The following is a 13,507-nucleotide window of genomic DNA, read 5'->3' on the forward strand; positions in this document are numbered from 1 at the left end:
TTCTAATCTTTTGTGGGTAGTTCATGTAAACCTTGCAATATGTGGCCTTTTGTGCCCAGCTTCGCTTAGTGTAAGCTTTTCATGGTTCAGTCATGTTGTGACACGTGTCGGTTCTTAAGTGTTTCAGGGTGGAATAATAGTGCAGTCTATGGTTAGAGCACATTTTGTTTTTCTCCATTCTTGAGTTGATGGGCATTTGTGTTCTCTTCACTTCCCCACTCCTGCGAATACTGTGTTACAAACATTCCTGAAGAAGTTTTTGTGTGAACAGATGTTTTCAGCTTTCTTGGATTCACACCTGGGAGTGAAGTTGCTATGGGTCAGAAGGTAACTGCAGACTTTGAGGAACTGCCAGACTTTTTTCTCAAAGTGATTACACTCTTTCAGGCCCACCCAGTTTTGTAAACTTAGAAGACTGAGTGTGAAGCTTTCCTTATGGTTTTGTTCTCTGGCGCTGCATGTGTGTTTGTGTTGGACTTTTCCGTATTCCGTGTTTCTGTAGCCCAAGGACATGGTAGTGAGATTTGGCACAGCATTTTGAACCTAGCTAGGCAGGTGCTTTCTTGTCCTTGCTAGGTGGTGTGAGTCAGAGTGCTAGGAGCTTTGCTGTTAGTAAAATATCAGATCTTCCTGCCAGGTGGAATGATTACCGTAATATGTAGTAATGAAAATGGATTATTTCTTAATGTAATTATAGAGTTTGAGGGTTTCTTTTTTAATTCATTGTGTTATGTGTTGAAATCTTGACCCTGATATTGACACTGTTGTTGAAAAAATACTTTAGAATTATATTTCACGATAGGGATAATGTTCTGTTGCTCTAAGCAGAGGAATAGAAGTCGAATAATTTGGGACTACCATTGCCCCTGAAATTAAAGCGATTGTCTTTGCTGACCTTGTGTAAGAATACATGCAAACACACACATGTACATCCCCACACACATCTGTTAGCTCAATAGACACTAGACTCATACATATATGATATAGCGATAATATATCTATCTACATCAGAGAACCCAAGCTCCTGAGAGCTACTTCTGAGTTTTTCTTTAAATGGATGAAAGTCCTTGACTCTTAGACTTAGTTTTCTAATGTATAAAGAGAGGATATTATGCAAAATGACTGGTGATATGTTTTCTAGCTAAAATTCTGTGTTTAGATCAGTGGAAGTAAGTTTTGAATTCAACTATGAATTCTTGCTTTTATCTATCCACGTATTAAATCACACGGTCTTGAACTAATAACTGCCTTGCTTTGATAAAGGCTCCTGTCCATCCCTCTCTCTTGTGATAGGCTTTTATCATCTTGAAAAAGGCTTCTGTTTACTTTTCACTGAATTCACAGTTTCTTTAAAAGCAAAGGCCCCAGAGATTTTTTGAATTTTCTGCTTGACAAAATTAAGTGATGAAATAGTTTGTTAGATTAAAAAAATGAAGATAAACATGTTTTCTATAAATATGTACTTTTAGGATTTGGACTTCAAAAGAGAGAAAGAATTTTGTAAATGTGGGGTTAAATTCCAGACTGGATTTTCTAGTGTTTTCTAAGCACCCTGAGAAAGAAGTTATAAGAACTAGTCAGCCTCTCTCAGTGGACAGGCTTACTGCTTTGCAGGTTAGGAAAGTGTAGCTATGGGGTATGCGGATTTCAGGAAGGCACTAACTTGGTTCCTTGTTTTTGTCTAAAATGGCTGGGTTAGAACAGTTATGTATGTGTTCATTTGGATTTGTTTGCATCTGTTTGCTGAGCTAGGAGCAGTGTATATAGAAATTTCTAGTACAAGCATACTCTGGTTTTGTCCTTGGTACGCTGTTGGTCTGTTCAGTGTGCCTGCTTACCAAGATCCCTTAAATTTTATTCCGGGATATAAAAATGTTAGATATACATTTATGGACAATTGGAAATAGAGAAAATACACAGTCAAAAAAATTCAAATCACCCGTCAAACCACCTACAGGGATAATCCTTGGTTTATGTGCATCTTCGTATATTTCTTTTCAAACTTTATTTATTTATTTATTTATTTATTTATTTATTTATTTTGATTTTCGAGACAGTGTTTCTCCGTAGGTTTTGGTTCCTGTCCTGGAACTAGCTCTTGTACACCAGGCTGGCCTCTAACTCACAGAGATCCGCCTGCCTCTGCCTCCCGAGTGCTGGGACTAAAGGTCTTTTCAAACTTTATATATTTATATTTTATATATCATTTAATGTGTCTGTAAGCTTTTAAAAATTAGATTATTAGATTAAGGTAGTTTTATTCTTTCTACTATTTCAAACCACATCATGAATATTTTCCTAAGTCGTCATATATGATTTGAAAAAATTATTTGAAGTCGTTAAATAGTCCCTTGTGTGTGCCATAGTTCAGGTAACCAGGTAACCATTCTTCTGTTATTGACTGTGGATACTTAGTTTTTCTCCCAATATTTTGTTCTTCTAAAATACTTTGATGAATATCCTTGTGCAAGGTTTCTATGAATCTATAATTATTTCCTGAGAATATGTTCTTTTAAGTGGAATTATTCATTTAAAGGATATGAACATGTTTAATGCTTTTGATACATTTGTTTTTCAAATTAGTTTTTACCTCTGCAAGCAGTATAAGGAAGGTTCTCCCTCCAAGATTTTCACTAATGTGGATTAATTTTATTTTCATTCTTTTGGCAGTTTTATACATGCATATAATGAATTTCAATCTTTTCCACCTCCCATTACCCTCTTTTATTTCCTCCCCTCTCCTGCTTAACTCCTTTCTTCCCAACACATTCCTCACCTACTTTCATGTCTTTTTGCTTGTGTACCCCCACTGAGTTTAATTAGGGTTCCTTGCATGAACATAGGTGGGAAGTTATTTACCAGAGCAAGGGCAACTTATCGTCAATTACTGTACTATTAAAGAGAGTGACAGCCCTTCCGAGCCACCATTAATTGGCAATAGCCCCTTGTGGGACTGGAGCTTCATGAGCCCCTCCCCCTTCCATGATGACACGTTGATGGGCCTCCCCAATCTTGTGCAGGTCTTATGTAGATAAGCAGAGTTGCAATGAGTTTGTGAGTGAAATCACGGTGTCTTTTTTTTGCAACATACTTCCCTATCTTCCAGCTCTTCCATTCTTTTCACCCCATCTTGATCTATCCAAGCCTTGGAAGCAGGTGATGGTGAAAATCCATTTAGGGCTAACACTTTACCATCCCTTCTTCTCAGCACTTCCACCAATTCTGAGTCCCTTCATTAACCACTGTTCAATTCAGTAAGAAGCTTTTCTGATAAAAGCAGAGAATAACACTGATCCATGGATATAGACATGAGTGCTTAGTTGGCTCTTTAACCACATGTCCACTCAGAAAAAAAGATAGAGCCTTTGATCTATAACCATCAGCTCTTGACCAGGTTTACAGTACAAAGCTTGAATTCCCCCAAATCCACTCACAAAGAGTTACTTACCCCACAAGATTCATGCCATCATTGCACCAATGGATACATCTTGCCAGGCTGGTCATTGTTGTGGTTTACAGGGTCACAGCTGGATTAAGACTGTTGATGACTTCTCTTCTAGTAGCCTGGGTAGCGCCCTCTAGCACTATGAAAAACTAGCCAGCTAAAGAGGAAGCTGCCAACTCAGTTCCAGCTTAATTTCTCCATGTCCTGTGACTAAAGTATGTGTACCTTCAATAGTAGGATCTTAACCATCTAGTTCTGGTGGTCAGCCAACAACAGGGCCAGTATCCTTATTTCAGTGCTGAGAATCAAGTCCCAAGACCTCACGTAAGCTAGTAAGACTCTTTACTACTGAGCTACACTCCTGGCCCTTTTTGTTTGAGATGGTACTGCTGTGTAGTCTAGGCAGGCTTTGAACTCAACTATCCTCCTGCCTCAGCTCCCCATGTGCTGGGATTACAGCTCCCATCCAGTGTTTCCCTTTCATTTATTTGGTCTCTGTTGGGAGGTCTCGAAGGTCCTTCCCTATCTTGAGAGAAAATAAATACCTGGCTGTATTTTCTTCTGGTTATTTAATGTTTTCATTTCATATTTAAAGTCTTACCTTGCCTACAGTTTACTTATGCTGTAAAGGAGACAGGTGTTCTTTCTGTTCCAAACTGTAATGAGTTACTTCATTCTCATTTATCAAGCACTCCATTTCCCCACTGTCTTAAAGTTCTACCTTTTATTATAAGCAAATTTATTTTATATATTCATAATTTGGATTTGGGGGTTTCTTATTTTCTTCTGTCACCTTTTACCCTGGATTATCTTATTGTTTTACGGAGAGATTACCTAAAAGCAACCACAGATATTTTAGCAACTACAAGTTAGAGGGATCTTTCTCTAGGTTCCTGTTTCTGTCCTCCTTCTACAGAAATGGGACCTAAAAGAGATTCCCATGATGCTGTAGTAAAGATGGTTGAAGAGCTTGGGATTCTGTGGGAGTGTTACTGTAAAGGGAGGTTGAGATTAGATTGTTGACCTGGTAAAATACAGAAATTGGTTACATCAATTTAGATTGGCAAGCTTCATCATAAGCTGTGTGTATTTTGGTCATTATGAGGTAGCATCACCATTAAGTAAAAATTTGTTCTGAGAATGCCTATTTGGTACTGAGAGCAGGATAAAGGTAGAATTCTGCCTTCATTCTAAGGTTTTCTGCAAGATGTATTTTGCTTTGGGTAACCTTTCTATATACTTTGACTTGTGGAGTAAGGGAGCCAAACACTTTGTTAATCTTTCGTTGGAACATGCTATGTGAAGTTTCCTTTGAAGTGGGGAGAAGGCCCTATTTGAAGCTTTTACCCAATGCGAATACTCGCTCTTAGCTTGATGGATGCAAGGCACTTTTGTACTCATTTCAGACCAGGTGACTGAGTGTAATAAAACCTTTAGTGAGCATAGCACTTTCACCCAAATGGCTAGCTCTTCCTACATCCTCACTAGATGCTTGTGAGACAGACATATAGACACACACACACACACACGAACGTACGCATGCACCAAAATAAAATGAAGCAAAAAAATAACCACCCAGTCTGTAGGGGTAAACTGGAATTTTTTTATGGCATGCTTACACAGTGCATCTTGTTTTCTGGTTTTTTTTTTTTTTTCTCAGCATACCTCATGATGCTATCAGAGCCCTGGATAAATTTGTGTATGGCTGAGAAAGTACATTGTGACAGGGCACAGATCAGAACAGGTTTCTGTTTAGGGCTAGTCATCATTTCAACCATTGTTCTAAGGGTAGACCTGGAAGTAGTTTTCCTTAAGCAGTATTTGTCCTTATGGAAGCTGTTTGTCACTTGTGGTTTCTTACATAGCCTTGGGAAATTTTTTTTGCAATTTATATATTTTGCTTTTTTAATTCAAAGAGTTTGAGGTTATTTGTAGATTTTTAGATTTTGTTAAATAAATTGGCGTAATCCTAGATTTGATTCCTTATGAACCTCGCTGATATTTTTTATAATCATAGTGTTATAATTAGAAGATACTTTCAGAATTGTTTAGTTTTAGAGATATTGGATTCTTTAAGTAGTGGGCCCATAACCCAAAGCTTCTTGATTAATTGTGATTCAGAGAAGTGTACTTTTTGGCAATTCATGTATGCTGTACTAACAGGTTTCTTGTTGCTGTTCTGTTGAGAATGGTATCACTATAGTTCAAGCTGACCTGGAACTCACTGTGTAGCTCAGGCTAGCCTTGACATTGCAGCAGTTCTGTGCCTCGCCTTCCTGAGTGCAGAGATTACAGATGTGTGTCACCATGCCTGACTTGCTAACAGGTATCTTGATGCACTTATTTTACCTTCAACTCTATTCATTTATTTGGAAGACAGAAAGGGCTAGAGTGTTCCCATAAGTGCTTGGAGTTCACACACATCCCAATGGTTCATCCTCCAAAGACAACCATAAAAGGCTGAAACAACTTACACTCATCAAATCTGTGCCTCTCTGTGGAACTTGTAACTTTGTTTCCACCAGTGCTCTAGAATTTTTCATAATTGGTGAGTCCTTAAAGCCTTTGGGAGTCTCCACAATGGCAAACAAGAACTATGTGAGTTTCATATCTGAATGGCCATACTTCCATAAGGACAGATAAGCTTTTTGGATAGCTGTTTATTCATTTTGAACATGAGCTAGGTAGGATTCAGCCATGCCTTTCCTACTCAGCATTTTGTGGGACCTCAAGGCCAGAAAGTTCTAAGTTCTCTCTCTATCCTTCTTATGGACATAAATGTTACTCCCCCCATGGGAGAACTTTGCTTAGATCTACCGCTCCAAGTAGATTGGGGCACCTTTTCTAAATCTCCCTCTACATTTTTATTTATTACAGTTTTAGCAGTTGTAATTGAAATTGTAATTAAATAGTTTTTGTTGATATGATTGTAGTTTATGGAGACCGTTTTGATTACAGCTAACACAGTGGCATGCAGTAGACACTTGAATAAATACACGAATGGATAAAACTCCTACGGTGATAAAAGAATGGTGTTGAAGGGCAGAAAAAAGGTTTGGCTTTAGGCAGTGGAGAAAATTTCAGGAGGAGGGATTAACAGATGTGAATGAATTATATTCAACGGTCCCAGACCACAGATATCAAGAGCATGTGTATAATGAGAAACATGTAGATAATAGCCAGGAGAATGGTGGAGCAGTCCTTGAATGTTTAGTTCAAATAGCAAGGTAAGATTCTTTAGTTGCTGTGATCATAGATACTTGGATGGTGAGGTCTAGAAACTGAAGTTTCATGGTGACCAAATAAGGATCTAAAGACCAGTTAGTACAATAGAGCAGTGGCCCAGAGAAAAGGTGACACAATGTGACCTAAGTCAAAACAGGGCAGGGCTGGGGTAGAGATAAAACATTCTGACACTGGTGTGGCAGCACACACTTGTAGTTCCAGCTATTCAGGAGGTCGAGGGTGGAGGATCATTTGAGGCCAGGATTTTCAGCAGGTTTGGGTGATAGAGTGAGACTGGTCTCTAAAGAAAATAAAATAGTCAAGAGAAAAATGAAGAGAAAAGAAAGAAAACAATAGAAAGGCAATGGTCAGAAAGCAAGAGGTAGGTTGAGGACATGATGTGATCAAGAAGAAAGATCAGAACTTAGGAAGCATGTTGGCTGTGCACAGGAAAAGTGGGGGTGTCAGTTATAGTACTGGAACATTTTAGTGTCAGGAAAGAAAGGCTTGGGTTTTGAGTAGGAGAAAGCACACTGGGTGGTCAAGTCTAGTCTTAGATGCTTATAGAGGCAGGTAGGTAGAACATCTTAAAGGTCGTAGCTGAAACAAGGAATTAACAGTGCTAACAGGAGAGGGAGACCTGTGACTGGGGCCTAATGCTAGAGTACTAGCAACTACACCCACCAGTAGAGCAGCTCTTTCCATTGTTGTGCAGAGAACATTCTACCTTCCTTTTGTCTCTTCCTTTCCATACTTCATGTTAGTCAGAAGGTCAGGAAATGGTTTCTGTTCCAGAGTAAAATCTTGCCTTTACTTTGCATTACTGAAAGGCTCATTAAAGTCTATTTCCCAAACAAAAGATCAGTCTGTCCTCAAAGGTAAATTTTGCCTCTACTTCTGCAGAAACCAAAAAGCTTCTGGAAGCCTCCAAATATCATTTTATTTCCACAGTCAGAAGGGCTTCAGAATGTTAGGATTCCATTTAGTAGTGACAATCAAAAATTTGCTTTTTTGTAGCGCTGAGATGAAGCTCAGGGTCATATTCATATTAGGCAAATGCTCTACCACTATCCTGTATCCTGAGCCCTGTGATTTGGATGTGCAGTGATTGGTCATTTGACTCTGAACTTTCACTTTGTGAAATCTATACTTCAGATGGGTTCATACAATTATAATGCAACATTGATTGCAATATTAAAAATTATTATGTGTGTGTTGGTGCACACCTGTAATCTCTATACTCCAGAGGCTGAGGCAGAATTGCATTGAATTGAAGGCAAGCCTGGGCTATACAACAACTGAACACTAGGCTATCCTGGTTATATAGCAAGACCCCGTCTCAGTGAGCAAATAGTTTAAATGTACATTGACCAGGATATGACTAAATAAGATATTATGGCCTCCACAACATGCAACACTTTGTGGCCATTAATATGTATGAGGTCTTATATTTTTGTACTGATGTGAGCAGGTTTCTATGACATATCAGAGAATAAAAAAGTATGTGTGTGAATCTGTGATCTGTGAATACATGGATATAAAAGATGTATGGAGGTAAGCTTGGATGGTCACATAAGAAAAATACTAACAGTGGTTGCTTCTGAATAGTGGAAAGAGGAAACCATACAGAAATTTCAAAAGAAGGAAGTGGAAACATTTTTTAAAGTCAAAGGCTGGCCTGAAGCTCAGTGGTAGGTACCCGCCTTAGCATACGTGAAGATTGGGTTTGACTCCCAGTGCTGCAAAATGTTTAATGAATCATGTGTTACTTTTGTAGGTTTTTTTTTTGCAGTTGAAAAAAGGCATTTATTGGGGGGTGAGAAAACACACACATGCAACATACAAAGCAGGGTGAGGACTTAAAAAGCAGAAAAATCCCACTATTGTAGTTTTTTTTTTTAAAACTTCCCAGAGCTGGGAGCATACCTTTAATCCCAACTCTTGGGAGGCAGTGGCAGGTGGATCTCTGTGAGTTCCAGGACAGCCAGCGCTACACAGAGAAACCCTGTCTTGAAAAACCAAAAACCGAAACAAAACAAAAAAAGAAAGGAAGGAAGGAAGGAAGGAAGGAAGGAAGGAAGGAAGAGAAGAAAGAAAGAAAGAAAGAAAGAAAGAAAGAAAGAAAGAAAGAAAGAAAGAAAGAAAGAGAAACCTCACATTGGGCAGTGGCCTCTTTTGCATGGTCCTTTTTTGTGAATTTGAGATTGTATTGCCAGGTTTATTTGGGGGAGCACCCAGTCCTTCTTGCCATGCCTTCCTTTGGAAGCTTTCTGAAGGACTGAAACCAAACCGATTCCCTCCCAGACCAGCAATTTCCAACTTGATGGGGCATGACAGTTCCTTGATGCTTTTTGGAGGTCGATCCCAGGGCTCAGCTCTGTTCAGTGACTTTTGATGCAGTGTATCAGAGGTTGGGTAGGGGGGGGCTTTCCAGAATTCTGATCTTAAGGCCTGCTGTGTATGGTCCCTGAGAAACCCTCTTTCTGTACTGGCTTCTATTTGTGCCAGTTCTGGCTTCTTTCTCTCTGTGATTAGCATTGGTAAAAGGGAAGGAGGAAGCAAACGATGACTCATCATGGATATCTTTGTGGGTCACAAATGGTTGCGTTTATCTGAATGGGAAAAATGAATAAAGTGCAGTTTAATAGACTTGAGATTTTAGTAATAGGTGGTGCTTCTTTAGAGTAGCCTATTTGAAGTGGGGCCTCTCAGAAGGAAGGCTGGTCAAGTAGCTTCCTACGCAGTGACTTGGGCCTAAGAGATGCCCTCCAAATAATGACTGCTTTACTGATAAGTGGAAGGGAAGGAAAAATCTTGCGAAGTCTTGCAATTGAGCTGTTCTTTTAAGTGACGCTTTTGTCATGGGGAAATATTTAACAGTATTAAGAGTCACTGTCTTAAGTTCATTCCACATGCTTTTTTGTTGGAATGACTTTTTGTCTTTGTTCTGTACAAAGTCTGTTAACCAGTCTAGCGTGTAGCTTACTTCTGCCTTGCATGCAGAAGGCCTCTGTTCCCTCCCTAGCACTGCTGCCCTGTTAACTCAGTGCCCAACAGGGGGTTATTAACACCCTAAAGGGTGTTGGGCAATCTCAGTGGCTCCCAGGAGTTACCCTCTAGAACCAAAGCATCAACTCTCCCGGAACTGTAGTTAGAGACAGGTGTGAGCTGTCGCGTGGGGGCTGGGAACCAAACTCTGGGCTCTCCACAAGAGCAACCTGGTGCTCTTAATTGCTGAGCTCTCTCTCCAGCCCCTCAGTACTTTTATTACCTTTGAAAATCCTCTGTGAAGCTGGCCCCATCAGTTAAATAAATCATTTGCTTTATTAGTTTGATAAGAGATGGACACAGTTTTCTAAATTGTCCCTCATTTACTCAACAGTCATTTAGCACAGGCTACTAGGTGCCTATGGACATTAGATAACTATCTAAATAGAAGCCAGAAACTGATAAGGAATGAAACTCTAGGGGGTTCATCTGAATAAGAAAAATTAATAACACAGCCTAAGGAACTTGAAAACCAATAACAGATTCCTCAAAGCAGCAACTTTGCTCCCCTTCCCTCTGTTATTTTAATTGGGTCCTCTGGTCCAGAATTATCAACCTTGGATTATGAGTTTTGAGGAAATGGTGGTTTGGTGGTTGTTTTTAAAGGATTTTTTGAAAAACACAGTTACTAAGCAACCGCTGTGACCTGCTGCTGCTCAGTTAGAGTTCAGTGGACAGGGTCACCTCCAAAGAAGGCAATGCATAGACAAGAGCAAAACGCTTGCAGACAAATTGGATGTCATTTTGCTGTTATTGTTCTGAGTTTAGGAGTTATGTTGTTTTAGTGAGGCAGGGTCTTAGTCTGTACTTTGGGCTAGCCTGGAACTTATGAGCCTTCTGCCCTAGTCCTATGGGTGCTGTGATTATAGGTATGAGCCACTGTGCTAGTCTGGTTCCGGGTTCTGTGTATAGTTCTTTGGTTCATCATCACCAAGGACGTGCTGCCTAGTCAAATCTCTTGCCTGCAAGGTTCCTCCCTGAGTGAGCCAGAAGAGAGGGCCAGAAGGAAGGAGCAAGAAATGATCCCTGTCAGGGTTAGAGGCTAAGCCCTGGGGTGAGGTCAGTAGCCTGTCTCTCTGCACAGCCCAAGGCGACTATGACAAATCAGTCACCACCCTTTACGTTTAGATTAAGACGCCTTATTTATATTGATGTGCTGCCTTGTAAGTCTCAGAACAGGGACAATGTCCAGCTGCTGTGCCCCCTCCCCCCACATTTAATAGGTGAGTCAGTGACTCAGTGCTTCCTCCAGGATAGTAGGGACAGGAGTTAAGTAATGAGGACAAATCACCATAACATTCGGTGCGTGATGAATGAAAGAACACACGAATTTAACCAGTTGCCTTCATTGATACCACTGTGAAGAAAACCAACTTTGAGAAGTGGTTATTTACCTGACTTTTAACTCCACTCCCTCCTCCCGCTTGGCTTCTTAGCATTTCCCTTTTCACCCAGCTGAAGGTCAGGTTGCTTTGCCCAGGGAGCTGAGGGCGGCGAGGGGGAGGGCAGGTGTTGGAGCAGGTGTTGTGTTTTCTCCCACAGAGTCACACAGACTAGGTGGGGTTCTTCTTGCCAGCCCCTCTATGGTGCATGAAAATGCTTTTGTGGAAGTTTTTCCCTGGAAGTGTTTTTAAGCAGTTGTCCAACCTTCAACGTCCAGTATAAATTTTGACAGCTTTTAAAGTCAGCTTGTCACTGAAGTATGCCTTGTTTTCTGCCATTTCTATAGCTTGTGTCTCTCAGTATGCCCCATTTTACAAAGCAATTATAGACCTGAAAAATGTTGTGTAAGAAGACATTAGATTTAATGCTTGACAAATGATTGCAGTTTGTTTCTTTTTAGACTTTGTACTGGGATCCACTATCTCCTCACTAAAAAGTCGCCCTGGGAAAGCTGTCCTCCTTACCTCACAGTGATTGAATAGCCGCTGGTCCTTTCCAGCCCCCCTGCCCTGCGTCTCAGGGCCATCTGTTCTCTGCACTGGGCTTTTTGGGAAAGTCTCCTTGCCCATCTGCTCTCCTTTGGCCTTAGTGCCTGCTCTAAAGATTTATAAAGGCTACCCTGGAACCTCTTTCCAGTTGTTATTTTTTAAAGATCAGTGAGATTTTGAAGCAGATAAAAGCAGTTTCCATTTGACAAGCCCAAATGCAACATTTTTTTCTTGGTGCTTTTTTCTCTGGGGGGGGGGTGGTCTGTCTTTCTCAACCTGAGGGAGGGACTCTGCTTATCAAAGCAAAGATTCCACCTCCCGCCTGCTTTGAAGCTAAGTCTCCTGGCTTTGTGGCCGCGGGTGTGCTGGCCCAGGGAGCTCCTTGGGCTCATTCTTTCCCGTCTTTCCCCTTGTCTCCCTGACAGAGTACAGTCGCTTTGAATCCAAGATCCATGACTTGCGAGAACAAATGATGAACAGCAGCATGAGTTCTGGGTCTGGGTCTCTCCGAACCAGTGAGAAGAGGTCCTTGTATGTCAGGTAAGTTGCCCCTCTGAGCACCAGGCCTAGCCTTTCTTGTCTAACTGGTAGGGTGGGGCTTGTGTACTCCCTGCACTAAAACTACACTTTGCACTGTGTGCTCAGGCTGTGTATTTTATGGTCAGTATCTCCTCCCTTCTGTGAACTGGTTTCTTCCTCTTCACTCCTGAATGAGTCAGTACGGGAAATGTTCAGTTTGCTCTAATTGTACAACTATTAGGTGATTGTTGCTAGTCAGCATTCAAATAACACTCGAATATTCAAAGCATGGTGCTTGCAGTCTGTGCTTTGAGGGGAAAGCTTAGCATCCCCACCCCCTTCCACTTCCATATATTCACGATAGACACAAGGGTTTGTGTTTGAGCATATCAGTTATCACAGTGTTCTAGTACAGGGTCTCTTAAGAGACCAAAGAGCTGGCAGGTTGCTGTATTCTGTATGTTTTGCTGTGTTTCTATCCCCCTCTCTCCATCCGCTGCATGTGATTCATAGGACAAGATGGTGTATGCTCCCTAAGAAGAGAAAAGCAGGGACAGATGATCACACTGTACTAACTGATGAAAGCTATGTGGTGACATTGTCAAGACTGAGTTTTTGACCCTTGAGGGGTCAAAGTACAAAACCTTCAATTGGTAGACTGATAAGGGGGGCAACTGAACTTTTCTTAGAATTAGGGGTAGTTTCCTTCCTGCCGGGCTATTGAGCAAAATCTGGCCACCAGTACGTTGTAGCTCTAAAGGGCAGACACCTTATAGAAAGGTGGTGGGGTTACTTCCCAGAGCCCGAAGTAGTTCCAGGCTTATTTAACTGGTTGAACATTTTATGGTGGCCTCTGATACTTGCTGGAGGCGGGAAGGAGAGGCCAGTTGCCTGGTAACGTGACAATTATTGTGTCCTTGGGGTGTGAAATGACGGTAGCTAGCTGATGTCAATGCTAATTGCAGTTCTCACGTGCTCCTTTTCTTTTTCCACAGTTGGTTATCACTGACCCTGCTGCAGGGAGTCAGCCTAGGGAGCATTTTGTGCATCTGAGGCCCACTAGAGCCCTTTGAGCTCTTTTATAAAGTGAACCCTGCACTCTACTCTTTGTGGGTGGAGAGAATTTGCTGCATTCACCTCCTGCTGGCAGCAGAAAAGGGTAGAAGAGAGGCTTGGCAAGGCCCAGCCATCCTTCCAGGTTCCCTCCTGGAGAAGAAAGGCCTGCTGGTGGTCACTAAAGCCCTTGTTCGGGATCTCCAACATGGGCAGTGGGTCTCTGATGGGGGGAACCATCATGTGCTATTACCCCCAAAAGTGGGTAATACTTATGTGACTTGGT

The 13,507-nt window shown here is 41.2% G+C and overlaps 1 protein-coding gene across 8 annotated transcripts in view; it reads left to right on the plus strand.

Annotated features, from left to right (window-relative positions):
- The window catches only part of Dlg3 (discs large MAGUK scaffold protein 3), a 51,631-nt gene that overhangs the window by 15,336 nt on the left and 22,788 nt on the right, over window positions 1-13,507 (plus strand). For all 8 annotated transcript variants that reach the window (XM_057758978.1, XM_057758979.1, XM_057758981.1 and 5 more), the window contains one exon: window positions 12,075-12,189. In XM_057758978.1, coding sequence (XP_057614961.1) covers window positions 12,075-12,189 — 115 coding nt within the window. The remainder of the gene's footprint in view (window positions 1-12,074; window positions 12,190-13,507) is intronic.

The sequence above is a fragment of the Chionomys nivalis genome, chromosome X (genome assembly GCF_950005125.1).
Source record: "Chionomys nivalis chromosome X, mChiNiv1.1, whole genome shotgun sequence".
In the NCBI taxonomy this organism is placed as follows: domain Eukaryota; kingdom Metazoa; phylum Chordata; class Mammalia; order Rodentia; family Cricetidae; genus Chionomys; species Chionomys nivalis.